The sequence below is a fragment of the Liolophura sinensis genome, chromosome 8 (assembly GCF_032854445.1).
Source record: "Liolophura sinensis isolate JHLJ2023 chromosome 8, CUHK_Ljap_v2, whole genome shotgun sequence".
In the NCBI taxonomy this organism is placed as follows: domain Eukaryota; kingdom Metazoa; phylum Mollusca; class Polyplacophora; order Chitonida; family Chitonidae; genus Liolophura; species Liolophura sinensis.
The window spans coordinates 6,304,171-6,321,273 of NC_088302.1; the positions used below are offsets into that span (position 1 = coordinate 6,304,171).

General features: G+C 38.4%; 1 protein-coding gene across 1 annotated transcript in view; it reads right to left on the bottom strand.

The window, feature by feature from the left end:
* LOC135472474 (glycine receptor subunit alpha-2-like) overlaps window positions 1-16,674 on the bottom strand; it is a 31,399-nt gene extending 14,725 nt beyond the window's left edge. The window contains exon 1 of the mRNA XM_064751993.1: window positions 16,484-16,674. Coding sequence (XP_064608063.1) covers window positions 16,484-16,674 — 191 coding nt within the window. The remainder of the gene's footprint in view (window positions 1-16,483) is intronic.
* Window positions 16,675-17,103: the final 429 nt, after the last annotated feature.

The window sequence follows — 17,103 nt, forward strand, 5'->3', positions numbered from 1 at the left end:
CACCTGAGATGTTTGACAGTATAACAAAGTCATCAAGGGCTTAGGTGTTGGCAGATAAATACAGAACTAAAATAGCTTGCAGAAACTGGATCCACCTCACACTTGTGTTTTTTTTTTAGAGCTATCACTGGAATAAATATACGGGCATTTCAGTTTAAACAAACAAACAAGAAAAAAAACAGCGTGCAAAGCTATGGCTATGCTTCTCGCGATGTGGTTTACAGGTGCATCTTTCTCATGGGGGCTTTTCGTTCTTTCCTCTGATATGAGAAATAACAGAGATCATACATTATACAGATATCACATAAATATTCAGTGCATTATTTTGTCCTTTTACGGACCTTCTTTGTATACCTTTTTGCGTGTGTTTAGAGAGACAAAGGATTTGCATCATCGAGGGTAATGTCAGAACAGAATATGACACTGTTCTGTAACGATTACATTACGGATCAAAATGACAACACTAAAATGTTTGCATCGAGAATAATCTTTATCCAGCGGAATATATTAGGTATTATTTGGTAATTCCAGAATAAATTAAAACTGTTCTCCAACAGCGTTGACGGGGTTGTAGATTTTTACCACTTCTGGGAGCCTTGTGTCCATGATAATGGTAAAAAGCACGAACAAAATGTGAGGAATGTACTGGATTTGAATCTTACACTTCCAAGCATCATGTACAATTGGCCAAATACGGAAGACTAGAATAGAGATTAGGAGGTTTTCATCTTCTGCTCACACCGTGGGACAAAATACAGAAAGAATACACTGTTGTGAAGTTGGTGCCAGAGAGCAGAAGACAGAGAGAATACATTGTCGCATAGCTGATGACCGTTCCCACGGTATTCTGCAGTCAATGGTTTCATGCAGTCTTTGACAAAGCTCCTGAGTTATTTACCTAGGACGGCTTTGTAAAATTTTTGTTGGATTTGTGGTCATAACATGAAAAAAAGTGCAAAGAATAATTCTTGCAAATTTGTAATCTTGGCGTCAATTGGCACCAGATAGTGTGTTGGTTTAAAAGTAGGTTAATTTTTCAAACTGCTTAAAATTATTGAACAAAGTTTATTGGTCAGTTCTGGCCTTATTTGCATACCAAATTAAAAGTTTGTTACAATATGGGTAGGATCCACGATCCGCCTAAAAATATTGCTTTGCTACCTTCACCAGATTTTGAGATATTGCAAATTAACGAGTTGACTAAGAATAATAATAATTAAATTTGAACATCAAACTGCTAAATATTGTATTAAAAATGTAAGGCTGATAAGGAATGGATTTGAACCGCAGATTTAGGGTAGAAAAAAAAAGATTGGCAGGAATTAACTGCATTTGAACCTCAGTCAGATACAATGTTCTTTGCGGTTTGAGGACAACAATTCTGGGGATCGGCTCTGTACGCACTGAATAAATCGTATGCTAAATAGTAGAAATAAGCATGCAAAAAGTAGAAAAAACGCGAAAAAAGAAGGAATGGGAAAAGGGATATGTACTGGATGTATGGATACTCTGCGAAAACAGCCCGGTGGTGTTTTCGCAAAGTATCCATACATTTTTCTAATCATCAATACATTCGTATATTGACTATATAACTTGTACATACAAATATGCCAAATATATTAAATCGGCCTTTTGTCATTTTTTGACGTCCTACAAGTCATGCATTTATTAAGACATATTAACAAGTTTATGGGCAAGAATAAAAGCAGATTCGTGAGGAGAAACATAACCTTTACTAGACAGGATACTTTTAATGTTGAAATTCGAAATTTGTGGTCACGTGATCATATGCAAATTTATTTATCTCTTTACCTTTAAGCATATGAGCTCAGTTTTTTCATACTTTGTGGGGGGGGGGGGGGGTTACATACCTGCCAGTAAAATTTCAGTTGAATCAGACAAGCGGTTCTCAAGAAACAACATTTGAAAAACTCGAAAACGACAAAAATTTGAGGCGGTACAGCAGCAAAGCTGTTAATGTAACAAGAATTTGAAGATAGGCATTTTTAGAGAATAGATTAGTCTTTTATTTTACGTAAGTTACGTTTCTTTAATGTAACAGGAATTCTGTCCGCAAGAAGATGTTTTTTTTTCATTTTGTGATCAGCAGCACAAAATCTGCCAAACTGAGTATTCTTAGTTTTCAATTTCAAACATTTTTGGTCACTTGACAAATACGCAAAATAGCCAGGTTTCAGAGTTTTCAAGATATATCTAATTTAAATTTGCCTCTTTGCCTTCTATCAGCATATAAAATTTCAAGTCAATCGGTTCAGCCGGTTCTTGAGAAGATTTTTCGTTAGATGTCGATATGGCGGCGAAAGTTCAAAAGAGTGCTAAAGGTTTCCCATGCATATCCTCTAAGACCTAGAATTGCTAACTGTGTAGTGGTTACGATTTTCATGCAGTTACAAAAACCGGTGAACAAGAAAAAAAAATAATAACTAGAAAAGCATGCAGTTATACGGCTTTCAAGCGGTCTGTACACACAGCCTTTAGCTTCCACTTTCTAAAACTTCTGAAAACACCCACGGTTTGTCTACTACGAGCAAAAATAAATAAACGTAATCCATATAAGACAATAAACTCTCCGAACGAGTGAATTGCATGTAGCTTGTGGAAACCACATCTCGAAAACAAAAGTATTTCAGCAATACCCGGCATCACGATCTCACACAATTGAATCATAGTGTCCATACTTAAATCCGAAATGCATTTGGTAAGAATGGCAAGGAGTTGACTGGATTTGAACCCCAAGTTGCTATGACTGGTAGTCTGGTGCTTAATAATTTCATGTTAATTAAAAAGAAAAAAGAAAAAAAGATTGGCAGGAATCAATTGGATTTGAGCATGTGACCGCTAGGGGTGATGTTCATTTTAAGCAGTTTTTAGACTTGACCTACCTTAAGCTAAGTTTTAAACGCAATTTAATGGCAAAACAATCAGTCAAAATTGAAGATCTGACTTGATCTGACCAATTTTCAGCTTCATAGCTATTACCGTGTCCGATTACTTGACATTTGAAAATTGACACTGAAATGAGCTATAATTTCAGTTTACAGAAAAACTGTACATCGTAGGAAAAAAACTAAATCGACGGTTGCATTCAGCAGACCAAACTACATCTGATTGCTATCTTGTTTTTACAAAATTCATCCACTGGTAATCACGTCACTGAAACGCCCAATAGCGAGTTTCCACATTTCTCGATCGATTTGCATAAACGTTTCTATCCTTATACCCCAGTAGTCTTGTATATGAATATGAATTTTCACTGCAATCGGTTAAGCCCCTCTGGAGAAGAAGTTTTTCTTAGATTTCCATACTGCTCTAATATGGCCAAAAGGTGGGTAAAGTTTTATACTCCAGCAGATAGCCCAAGCGATTTGGTAATGAACATACGTAGAAAGTTAACAGTTGTGACACGCAGTTTTCGCGCAAAACGAAAAAAAAAAGACAAAATAAAACAGTTGTCAGAGAAGAAGAAAAATAATCTGAGCGAAAACAGTCTTTCAAGCGTTGCCTGATAATCCGTACGAGAACAATAGTCTTTCCAAACTTTAGCTTGGAAGTCTAATAATAATCTACACGATTTGCAAGAAGTGTCTCGGAAGGATAGTAGCGTAGACCCCCATAAATATAGCTACTTTAGCAGCGATGCCCGGCGCGATCTGCCTAAAATCAATTTCCTGACGTCATCTGCACCGTGGAATTGCCCGAGGCACATCTGCGTCATATCACAGAGCCAGGTGACGGTTATCGTTTAAATTCTACTGTACCTAGGTCAATTTGTGGATGATTTTGACCAGCATCTACCTTAGTTTATGGTGTATTATATATATCACTCCAGAAGGCATTCGCAATTTTCATTTAAAATTTCCATATACATTTTGTTTACCTTTATATCTTTCATATGACAGCGTAAGTTATTCGTCGAAAATCAGTACATACAGGGCTTTGAAACTTCGTATTCCAGCGAATAGATCGACGAGCTTGATCATGCTGAGCTATGCCCAATTAGAAACAACGATCCCTTCTCAGACTTTGCATGCTATTTTTGTAAGAAATAACGCAACAACATGACCCGTGTAACAGGAAGTTAATATTTCCACGTCTGAATCCACGAAGTGCTATGCACAGACTGACTGCTCTGGTGATAGCTCGGGCGTTTACAGAAACCCCACACCTGCAACAGGGATATCTGTCAATCACCTGGACCTGGTTACCCTATAGTCAAAAAGACAAGATTTGGGGGGGGGGGGGGGGGGGGGAGTGGCGATTGCCCTGCAATGGCACAGGGTCAGCCAGTCACAATTGCAATGTAAACGAGATATGTGCCAAATGTGGTAAATCTACCTTTGGACATTATTCGAAAGCGTGAAAATGGATTTACTGGTCACAAGACATTTTCACCCAAAGGCGAGCTTGTACCATTTTCAACGGAGAAAGTATGCAATCACTCCCTGAATGTACCTAGGCATCGTGCAACTGCAGTTAAAATTTCAGTTCATTTGCATGAGCCGTTCTAGAGATTTTTTTAAGTTTGGCAAACAATCCAAAATTTCCTCCAAGTCACGAAACCAAATGTGTCCAAAACACAAACAGCACAACATTCTTAAAACATACTGAAATTTAAGATATGTACCATTTGTCGTTTACTCATAAAATGTATCACAAAATTGCCGAGAATAATAATAAACAAATACAATAGGGATTCAAGTTTGAAGCTTGAACCCCTAATCATAATAATAGTAATCCGAACGATTTCAAGAGGCGTCCAGTTAGGATACTAGTGTAGACCCCTAAATACGTCATTCAGCAGATACATACTATCACATTTCAAGTGTTGGAAAATAACGGGAACAGCCACTGTCGATGGTTTACCAGCCGAGTCAGAAATTTTACAAACCACGTGAGATAATCAAGCATTTTCAGACCAAACATTCAGAAAAGAGAACGACCAGTTGGTTTCAACTGGTCTGGTTGGTAGTCTTCGGCACCCTCGACGATCATTGACTTATACGCCTACCACGAAGCTGTTTAGGCTGGCAGAAATGGACTCATCCCAGCATGTACCTGTCCAACGTGATGTTCAGGGTACAGTACAGTTTGTACACGCCCCTCCATTGCTTAAGGGCTTGTAGTGCAAACTATCCCACTATCCGCAGGTCGCTGACAAAACTTGCCACGTACGGCTGGAGAGGAATCCAGGATAACCTGGACTTAAATTCCCAGCGACCGCATTGGGGACAGGCTTCTGGGTCAATGCCCCGCGCTGGCATTGTAATCTTCTTAGCCATGGAGGCCCCCCTACTGGTGTTCAGGTTTTGATTTAAGCATGCTAAGGGGTGGATGTTTGTTCATTCAGTTGGAGCGTCCTTCTCGCCAGCTCTTGCTGAGGTTTCAAGTCCTGAAGTTTTAGTGGGTGAAAAAATTCTTCCTTGCAATTCTTCCTTCCAAACACTAATAATAATAAAAAAAAACCAACAAACAACGTCAATGCAAACTTTGACTTGTGCCAACGGTAATTCATTAACTGTTTGTCATTTAAGCGTATCCATATGTTTGCACTCACATAAAACTTCCGAAACACATCGTTAAGCGGTTGTCTGACCTTGTCTGTGTGTAACTACTCTACATTATGTATGTTTGTGTGGTTAGGTTTGAACATAATTAAGGAGGTACAGCATGGAGAGTCTAAAACCAATTTATATCAGTTAGTGCTGTTTTCTAACTGTCAGTGTAAATGCTTACATAATAGCAAACCACATGCCCTCCAACACCATTCCTTAAGAACAAGACTGTATCGGTGAGTAATACTTGCCCCAATGAAGTGCAGAACGTTTTTGCATATTGTTTTGATACAATATAGTTTGAGTCGTACGTATGCCTTTAGATATTTCACATCTGTTTATTTGTTCATCATCGAATGAGACTCGAATATAATAAACACCATGTTTCCAAGTCCTCAATCCGCAACCTCTAGAATTTCTCTCAGGACGTTGATTTCTGCAATAATCGAGTCGAACTCAGACGAGAAGAATCCGATCAGTTTCTGTTTTTGGGAGAAGCACGATGATCTGATTTTGAGACCCTGTACAAATATGCTTAATAACTGTGCAGAATATTGTCAGTCAGAATTTCTTGAAAACAGGAAAAAATATCTCCTGGCTCAAGTTTAAGTCGTAAAAGTTATTTTACATTCAGTTTAACTATCAATGACAGATGTTGTAGGTTGAATTCGACCTCCAGAATACTTCAGTCGAATACAAGGGCTGGACTCTGAACGCTGGATAATGCTAGTAACTCTCACAGCTATTTACTAGCTTCAGTCAGAATCTCAGAAGTCCAGTGACATCCATAGACATATATTGCCAAACCTGACATTAGGTACATTTTTACTGGAGCACTGTGTAGCGTTGATACCTAATTCAAGAGAAACTGTACAGGGTGTCCCAGAAGTCGCGCACCATCCTGATTTTCATTTTTTTCTGTGTTTCAGATTTAATACTGATTTTAATTTTTTTTTCTCTTTCAGAGTTAATTATGGCTAATAAACTAACAGATCAAGAAACAGTTGAATTGGTTTTTATGTTTGGAACAGAAGGGGCAACACACCGCTTTGTAGCTCAAGCATTCAACCTCAACCTGGATGGTGCGCGACTTCTGGGACACCCCGTATATTTACATCGGATAAAGCAGCTCAGTGCATTAAACAATCTAGCTGTGATCTGATGACTAAAATCGATACAAAATACTTGTTCTTAACTACAAGTTACACTGTTTACACCCTACTACTCTTGCAACCCGAAACGTTTTGTAGTTGGCGAAGATCCACACAGGTCACTCCCGCTCCTTGTTACAATGTGACAAAAATATCTGGCCTATAAGGTATCAAACATATCCTGGTCGACTTCGCTCAAATTCAAAAAAGACTACACAGTCGACTCTGTATTGGAATTATTTAACAGCACTGCCAATAATCTTTTTATCAGCTGTATAAAGCCTATGCATATAACGTAGTTCTCCTATTATACATACAGATAAATTTATGTTACATATACACGATTTTACGGATTATACATGATTAAAATGTTGTGTTCTCCTACTTTTAACTCAGGTTTGGTTCTTGTTCACTGGTTATAAATATGTTTGTCTATTTTGGTTTTATTTTTGATGTTCTCATTTTATCGAAAACCAATCACGGACTCCTGTTGTGAACTTATTCTCGCTACTATATGCCGGAAGAATTGCCAATGTGGCGTTAAGCCATAATCATTCATTCCTACTGGCGCCATGACCTGGAACAACACCTATACAATTCTACAAAAACAGATGTTTGTATTTTTCATCTGAAGGGTCACAGGAACTCTTTAGACGATTTTGGGCGCAAACATTTCATTTATCATTAGCTGTATATTTTTGTATATATTCTTTCATTGTGAAACCGGTGTACACGATGTTCTTATGGACTTATGAAAGTCATTAATTTTGAGTAGACCATTATGCAACGATTAAGAGACAACATTGTAGAGAAATGCAGTGTTTGCGTGTGTTAAACTGCTTAAAATTTCTTGTAGTAGTTCGAAAAAGGACATCTATATGCACATGTTTGTTTCCCAGTATTTAAATAGCACCCTGTTTATTACGTGAAATAAACTCGAGCCTGGGTGAGAAAGCAGTCATCGATTACATTTTAGACAAACCGTCAATATTGCCCGAGAACAAAATATGAATGACGTCATCACTATTCAGCCCAAATCAAAAAGACAAATATTTTACACCATCAATAATTATTATTCCGCAGGAACTATGCGGAATGTTCGCAACCTCTGACTAATACATTACAAAGCGGCTAATTGAAACCTTTAAGCGATAGAAAATCATGGGATCAGCCACAGGTTACGGGATAGGCTAGAAATCTCATACCTCAGTCCTAAACATTCTGTACAGGAAACAGCCGATTGTTTTGTACTGATAGTTTATGGCGCACTTGGGGACTCCTTGACTTATACGCCTACCAAGACGGCCGACACCTCCAATTAAGGAAATAGTACAGTGTCTGCGAGAAATGGCCACATCCCAACATGGCGCAGTAGAGTTAAAAGACACGCGGTTCCATTTGTTACAGGCTTCGGGTCTGAACTGGAACCAGGACGTTTTGAAACTGGGGGAGTGTAACATAGAGAAAGTGTTAAATCATTTATAATATGGCTGTCAAGAATGGATAGAGTCCTGTAGTTTGAATACAATCACATTTTTACATAATGGATTATTTGTATATATAGTAGCTATTTAATTAATAATGCATACAGTACGTGAGGTATTTTTATGTTTTGCTTTAAATTGATATAACGTAGGCCCAATAACAGCTTCATTCTCATCGATGCCATCGGAGGTTCGAGTCCAGCTCCCGTTTGTTCACCTGAGGCGTTGTCAGAAATTTGAAAGGTACCTGGAGAAAATGCTTTCTTGCCGCAATGCACACTGAACACAAATGTGATAAACAACTGAAATAGGGTTTTCGTTGTGCTCACAGAAACTCATTACTTGCGAGACATATCGCTAAGCGGTTGTCTGGCCTTGTCTGTATTTAACTACGCTTTACATAATGTAAGTTCGCGTAGTTAATTATGCCTTGGTGAGTAATCCTCTCCCAAATGCCGGGCGTGAGCGGTTACACAGACAAAAAGCGTCAAATAACCTACACAACTGAAAATAAAGAATATAAAAGCAATAAGCGTAAGTGTTTCATCTTAACTTAAATTGATTTTAGACTGACAGATATTTTTGCATCTTATGTCAGTGCACGCTAGGTTGGGTAGTTACTTTTTTTACTCTTGGATGTTACTTTTCGGTACACTGGATCGGTGTTGGCAAAGTGAATCATTTAATAAAGCCCATGCCACTAAGTCTGATATTCCTTAAGAAGACAACGTCACTGAGTCGATTTCTTTGATAATCGAGAGAAGTCAAGCGATGAGAATCGGGTCAAGGATAGAGCTGACGAAACATATGCCAATCACCGTATCTATTACGTGGCCACTGAAAGTAGTACACACTAAACTCAACCTTCCCAAGGATTACTTGCGTTTTTAAGTCAACAGGTGAATGGATTCTGTCCAGCTTGCTCCTCCTAAGCACATTATCCACGCCATACATGTAAAACACAATTCAAATAAACAAATACTCCAATAGATTAAGAGAAATGGGCTGTACATGTTGGGTACTGTTAGTAACTGTCAACACCTTTTACTCTAAGCAAGAAACAATAAAGGATTCACGCAAAGAAAAGTAGTCAACAATTTTAAATGATGATGGAAGGACCTGTACCACGATTCGTACCAAATCGTTTACCATATTAGATCTTGTGTTATCGTTCATCAAAACATTATCTTAGGTGCGCCTTATTTGCAACTAATATATATCCAACATGGCGATCTTGTTTAAAACGACGAATGCACAGTCCCAAGCCTTGCGTTATGCGAACGTAGACACAAGTATGAGTGATACATAGTCTGCATAGCCCATCAATATTTCTGACAAGAGAACTGTACTCACAATATTAATAATACTAGTACGTGAGCAAACTCTATATCGGTTACACCCTGTTGCTATTAATGCCCGAAACGACTCCAAAGTTTTGCAGTTGGCAAGAAGATTCAGTAGTCACACGAGCTCCTGCCTGCAAAACAAAAATCGCTTCAAGGTTTACAGTGGGCGAAAAGCTATAGCGTATACATTTCCTTTGCTGATACAAAATTCCAGGTGTTCAAAGAAAGATAGTTCTCACCATCTACGTGCTCTAGTACGACTCTTGGAAGTTTAAAGCCGAGGAATGTTGGGCTGATTTTGACAAAGATATAGATATGAAAATGTTGTAATAACATGTCAACGCTTGGGAAACATGAAATTGTGCATGTGGATACGAAACAAAGTCGATGCACGAGAGCAAAGCGTGTGTTAATTATGACATGCTAAAAATAGTGTTTTCCCGTTTGGAGCATCAAACGTATAATATTAAATGTCTAGTGTTTCAGGGTATGTCAAGTTATACAACCGAGTATTCAAGAATCACAGACGTTCTTACGTCTTAACCTGAAACAATTTATTAATCATGTGCTACATTTCCATACATTCATTTACTGTAAGACGTGTGTGTAAGCATGACCGTGTAAGGCTTATGTTGAGCTACAGCTACAACATTTATTTATTTATTTATTTATTTGATTGGTGTTTTACGCCGTACTCAAGAATATTTCACTTATGTGACGGCGGCCAGCATTATGCAAGGAACCCTGGAGAAAATAACCTTGTCACGTACGACCGAAGAAGAGGTTAGCATGAGATAGACTTGCACTCGACAGTGACAGCATGACAGTTGCAGAGAGGTTTCTGGGTTACTGTTTAGCACCAGCACGCTAACCACATGACCACTTAAGGCCCAACAGCTTCTGAATGTTCATAAGGTAAACTACCAATATTGCGAGAACACTGGTGCACTGTGGACAAACTTTAAACCATCAGTACCGAATGTTTGAGTGTGTAAAAATTCCTAAATTCCCCGTTGTGCTTTGGCGACAGTAGTTCCATTAAAATGGAAAAAAACCCGCTGTCCCTGTCAGTGGCTAAAACGCATTCCAGTAATGAAGTAATTTTGCAGGTCACTCCCTGTGAAGTACCCAGTAAAACAGTTCTATGGTAACTACAATCAGATTAATTCTCTGACAAGTGTTCTAAATTGCTTAGATATATGTAGCAGATGTGAAATCTTGCGCCAATATTTGTGGGTTAAGTTATAGGTTGCGGTGCCAAGAGATTTATTCCAAGTATTCTTTAACGTGAAGATTGCAATTATTCATGAAGATAAAGGTATCCAGTCACACGGCACATCCACGCGACAGATTTGTAGTTATTCATCATAGAATGAACAAGGCTTTTAATATCCGCCTTTAACTACTATTTACTGATATATGTTGTCTCGTCAGATCAAGAGATTTTCAAGGCGAGCATCATATCTTATCTTAATATGCAGAGGTTTCCAATCTCAATCATGTAACACTTTGGTCACTCGTAAATCATCAGGAGTTTTACATATGTGCAAGTTGTTACTTTTGCACAGGCTGTTACAGCAGTTTGAGGTTTTCATTTTGTTGTAATATCCACGTAGCCTCATATATCTCCCTTTCAAAGGAAGAGATAAAGTAAAGAATTATGTGTATGTATTATTTTTTTCTGCTGTTTGCTTTGCACGCCTATTCGAAATAACGTAGAAATATCTGCTCACGTAACCCACTGTCATTGCAGTAAACATCCAGAACCGCATTATCAAAAATAATCAGATACACATACACTTGACGACCTATATGCGGAACCACTACATCATCCTCTTTCATTAGTTTGGTCCATTTCCAGACAATTTACACGCGATTTCTTACGTATACGCCCGTCTCTCCTCAGTAAGCCAAAATAAATCTAGAACTGAATCTCGCAGGTGAAACGAATAAATTCCATTAACAAATTTCAGATTTTTCTTGAGGCACATGCCTTAAGGAAACAAAAGGCAGGTGGTTTCCATCAACATATGGAAAGAAGTCATTATTGCATGAGAATATATCTCATAAACATTGATGCTGCTATGACAGGGCTTATTCTGTTCCTGCTAAGTTGATTGCAAATCGATCAGTGATTTTTTTTTATTTGAATAAATGACTGATTAGGGTTTAGCGCCACACTAACAGCATTTTACCATGCGATGGCGATAACATAACAGTAACATGGCAGTAGTTATAGCTTTTGATATGAGTATGAAAACATCAAAAATCACTATGAACAAAAGTAAAACTAAGAAAATAAAAAAGAAAAACTTTTCAGGCTACAATGATGTATTTAAATATACACGAATGTTCTCTACACACCATATATGACGATGTATTTGAGTAGCCTTTTAATATCATATGATAATCATCGTCACACATTATAGGCAGGCACTTTCCTGCATTCACTTTTGGAAAGGCAGCATCTCATGGGCTATTTTTAATGAATGAATGATACTTTATTTGAAAGAGAGTAGCTCTTTCAAAATACAGTGAGTTGTACTTAACAATTTTTCAGTCATACGACGAAGAAGGAGTCCTTAACGTGCATATAATGTGCCACCTTGTTGCAGGACGGATTTCCACAGATCTTTTATCTAGTGCTGCTTCACTGAGGCTGAACGCCAAGTGCTTTAAGGTCTTAGGTGTGACTCGACCCACGATTGATCCTGGATCTACCGCTCCCCAAGCGGACGCTCTACCACTGCCAAAATGTACAATTTGCTCTTACCATAGGCTCCCATGAGGAGATCACGCTACTGTCAGAAAAAGGAACGTAACATGTCCAGCATGCCTGCAAAACAAGCCATAACGGAGAAGTAATCGCATGCAAGCAGCTCAAAATACAACACGTAGAAATAACCGTCCCCAACCTAGGGATGGTCATGAGTTTCTTCAGGGCTTGGACTGGATTCCACCCACCATAGTGCTGGCCATCGTTATATGAGTGAACTATTCTCAAGTATGGCGTAAAATATCAATCAAATATATAACTAAAGAAATAAAATGACAAAACTTTTGGTTAATTTACTGAACAGTTTGTCAGACAGTCCCGGTAGCATAGGTTGCAAATTGAATTTGTGTCTCTTTTTCCAAAAGAAAAAACCAAGTAAAGAAAACAATCAAAATAATATGTTACCCGTAATGTTTTTAAAATACCCCGCCTGCTACCAATTTTTCACATAAATAAGGGTTAACCTCTGAGAAATTTGTAAACTCTTTAAAATGCAGTCAAACATTAATCTTCCGTTCTATGGCGTTTCAAGAAAAAACAAGTCATGTCAATTGTCTTGACGGCATAAATACATCAGACTAAACCGAAACGGCCTCCGAATTCAAGTGAGTTTTTTTTGTACGCGATTGGAAGGTGGGTTCAGCTAATCAACGGTTGGTTCACTGTAGCTCTGGCGTAAAGTAACGAAACGCGAGAAAAACAAACGTGGAGACAGCAAGAAATTTCGACGTGAAACATCGGCTGAAGTCATCCATCACAAGTTTATTCAAAAAAAGTTTAACCGGAACAGAAATGGGCTTGTGCTCATTTAAATGGAGCGTCGAAGCCATCATATGTGGCCTGTAGTGTGATTTCATGTTGCGAATAAGACGACAAAATGCAGACGACGTGAGGGGTCATTAATACATGTACTTTCCAATAAGACACAAGTTGGTGTAGTCAAGAGTTGTATTTCTGCAAATATAGCGCTAACAATGGCAAAAGAGCCCTAATTGAATCTATCGAATGGATTTCATAGGCGTATCAGCAAGACTTCTCCCAAGCACCTTTGATTTAAACCCTGAACCGATATAGTGTAGGTTTCCTTTGGCCTTTTCTCGTTAAAACAGGCATGCTAGGCGTGGTTGTCTGACGTGCGATTGACGTCGAGAGTTATCGTTCCACAGCGGCAATCGCTGTAATCATATTTCGAAACTCCATCCACTAGTAACCATCAGGATGAATATCCAGGAAATCCGCAAGAAGACCAACAATAATAAAAAGACAAAATAGATCTAGTCAATTTACCCATTAGCTCTGTTCAAAAAGATAAACCAAAATAAAGAAAAAAAGAAATAAAAGGATATTTTGCAACCATAGGTGTCCATGTATGTGTTCAAAGGTTAACAACTTCTTTGATTCTTTATGGTGCAGATATTACATGTAGCACCCTTGTCATACGTAATGATTATGCTCACATAAACATGGTACGTAAAGAGAAAACGAAGTAAATCACAAGACGAACTCCTGCTTGAAACAAGACACTACGACATTTGTTTCTCTGTGACCTTTCCGATGAATTATCGCATATCCCACCATCCAGTAAGAACTAGACAGCAAGACGACAACAGCTTGCTCTGCATGGCTTGTGTTTGTATACCTCTCCATTCAGTTTTTATATGTGACCTTTAAATGCAGACATTGACACCGTGGGCTAGAATGAACAGAAAATTGGTCAAAACTGGTACAATTTAGTACTCCTTAAAGGGCTGTTTCTATGGCAAACAGATCAGCTCGTTTGATCAGCCTGAAAGCTAAGGCAGTATTACATTCCGTGATAAATGCCTCAAGAGTTTAAAAATAACACAATGACTTCCATGAAAGTAATTTTCCTTCTGGTCATTAAAGTTAAAGTTAACTATCTCTTGGCATCGTCAATGGTAGGTTGAAATGATGGAGATTTTGAAACTACTCATAATGCTTAAAAAGGTCATAAATACTTTCATCTATGAGACATGAGTGACTTTGCTCGGAGAGGAGTTGCATTTGATTGAATGCTGTATACAAACGATGGAATTGATTGCTGTGGGCCGGATGGCTTATGCTGTTATATCAGTACGATCTCTGACCTATTTAATGATACATCTCAGCAGGAATGACATAATGATTGGGAAGTACCAGGCATGCACACATGGTAAATAGACTGAAAAGGAAGTGCGTATTGCTACACTTCATAATGATATGCGCTCGGGATTAGATGTCGTTTACTGAAAATTACAATTGTCGAACTTACCAAAATATTGTAATGTTAGCATCACATATTTAGACATCAACGTCAACATCAGTTATTGTTCCGTTACATGCTTTATTATGCAAATGTCTCTAGCTGTTTATAAAATGTTAATGTTTTATCGTTGTTTGTCTTTTCGCATTTTGAATAATATATGAATACTCACATTTGGTTTAAGGTCATACGCACAAGTGAGCCACTTAAAAGACTAGGCATTAACTTTGCCAATCTTATGTATATCTTAATGTATTAATGTATGTTGCGTTCTCAACATCTTGACGAAAGCATCGTCTGGTCTTATTTTCTTCTTTTGACTTGTTGAATGTGTCTGACAGGGCAGCCCTGTAGGAAAACGGATAAAGTTCAGGTTAAGTGTCCTTAGATTTTTTGACAACACCTTAATAATGAGGCTTACTTAGTGTGACGCCCGGTTAATGTCAACCGCCGTTCGTCGCTAATGTTCTCCAGCTGCGATAGCTGTCATCATGAGTCGAGAGTTATCTGCAGGTATCCATTAAGACGCCTAACCAGGGAAATGTGGGGGAAGCAATGTTCAATAAATCAACGATACAACGAAAGTCGATCTAATTGACTGAGGCATGAGTATTACTCAAAGATTAAAATTGTAAAATACAAGAAGAAGGAATGTGAAATGTTTATTTTGCTTGCAATTTTTCTCTGTAACGTTTCTCACCTGGGAAGACCAGCCAATTGATCGAACAAATTAGCTTGCCACAGATGCTCTACAAATCGTCTCGTTTGACCAGACTGAGGGCTACGGTCGCATTCTATTCCTAGGAGAACTCCACAAAGCCAGTTTTATTGATTAGTTAGCGGCACATAACGTATAGTTTAGAGATTTTCTCCATGCCTTAAAGATAAGTAAAGTTTTAATAAAATAATAATAATAATAGGCATAAAAACAGATTATGTTTTTTAATATTCCCACGCTGTTAATGTCACGCCTCTGGGGTGAAAACCGTGAACAACGTCCGAGTGACATATTTAGTTAATTGAAGTGATGTTTTATCTTTCATACCAGCCTTTTTCTGCGGACATTTAATTTTTATGAATCTATAAAAAAAAATATTTACTGGAATATAGTACGCATTGGGACATCGGAATTGAGGATAAAATGTTGAAGTTGAAACTCATTTGAGCTTATCGCATCGGATTTTAGTCAATGTAAACAATCTTTTGAACAAATGCTTTATTTTTACAAGCAGCTGGCAAATTCTATTGTGCCCTTCATCAATCCCTGTTTACTGAAAAGAACGCCCCTTGGAAAATCATAAATGTCATATATTGCTCTTGTGATATTCCATTTCAAGCCAGCTTTTTCAGCCAGGCTGTTGTAATGCATTGTAAAAATACAAACTTTAACTGAAATAATATTAAGAACAGTAATGCTCGCTTCAAAAACCGTCAGAGTTAAGCTGTACCTCAGATATCGCCACAATTGTCAGACAGGGCAGAGTGGGATACTAAAACAAACCCGTGAGTCACAGATGTTTTGGAGTACCACTATATCGAGAGGACACGATAATCATCAAAAACAATGTCTGGACAATTGTCGTCACTGGTGTGTGAAGGAATGTGTGAAAACCATCGTTTTCTCTGGGTAAATACTGATAGAATTATCATGCAAATCGGCACCAAAGAGGCAAAACTGGCGCCTTATCATCACAGTATAAACTGCACAGACACATGTCGCTTTGTAAAAACACCAGGGTATGTGCATGACAATTGGAAAGCTGTCACGTTAGAATAACGGTAAATGGCTTGAAACAATCGTTGTCGTATATTTAACGGTGATGCGCTGTCACTGTACCGCCGCGATCACCACCGGAAACACCAAAAATATTGGTGTATAAAGCCACTTACCTGGTTAATCCTCCAACGTCCTCGGAACTCCTGGCATCACTGGCAAAAGACCGCTGCAGGTAAAGCACGGTAAGCCAGAAATAGCGCCACATTACGAACACGGCTACTTGCTGACTGCGGCGCGAGTGTAGAGCACGCTTAGGTGCGTCGGGACTCCAGTATGTCAAGTCCGCCCTCTGGCTTCGGGCCATGCCCATCAGACTCCTGTCTAAACCGAGTGGAGCTTATACAACAAAGATCCCGCACAAGGAGAGCTAATTATTCAGGAATACAGACAAGCCCCCAACTACTACTGTTACATGTCACACAACAATTCATATCCTGTCACAACATCAATTTAATGCAGTTATTCCTGCTAGAATATTCTGGGTTACTCAAGAAATCCGAATACACTGTACATTAGTGTCCAATTTAGATAAAGCTAATTACATGTTAACGCGTAGACAATGTAATTATCTTTGTGAATATTTATTTATTTGATCTGTGAGAATTTGTTTATGTATTTGTATACGCCGCACTCAAGAATATTTCACGTATATGACGGGAATATTGTGGGAAGAAACCTGGCACAGACATACGGATACCAACGGCCGCAGGGTGCTGCAGAGCACCCCCCCCCC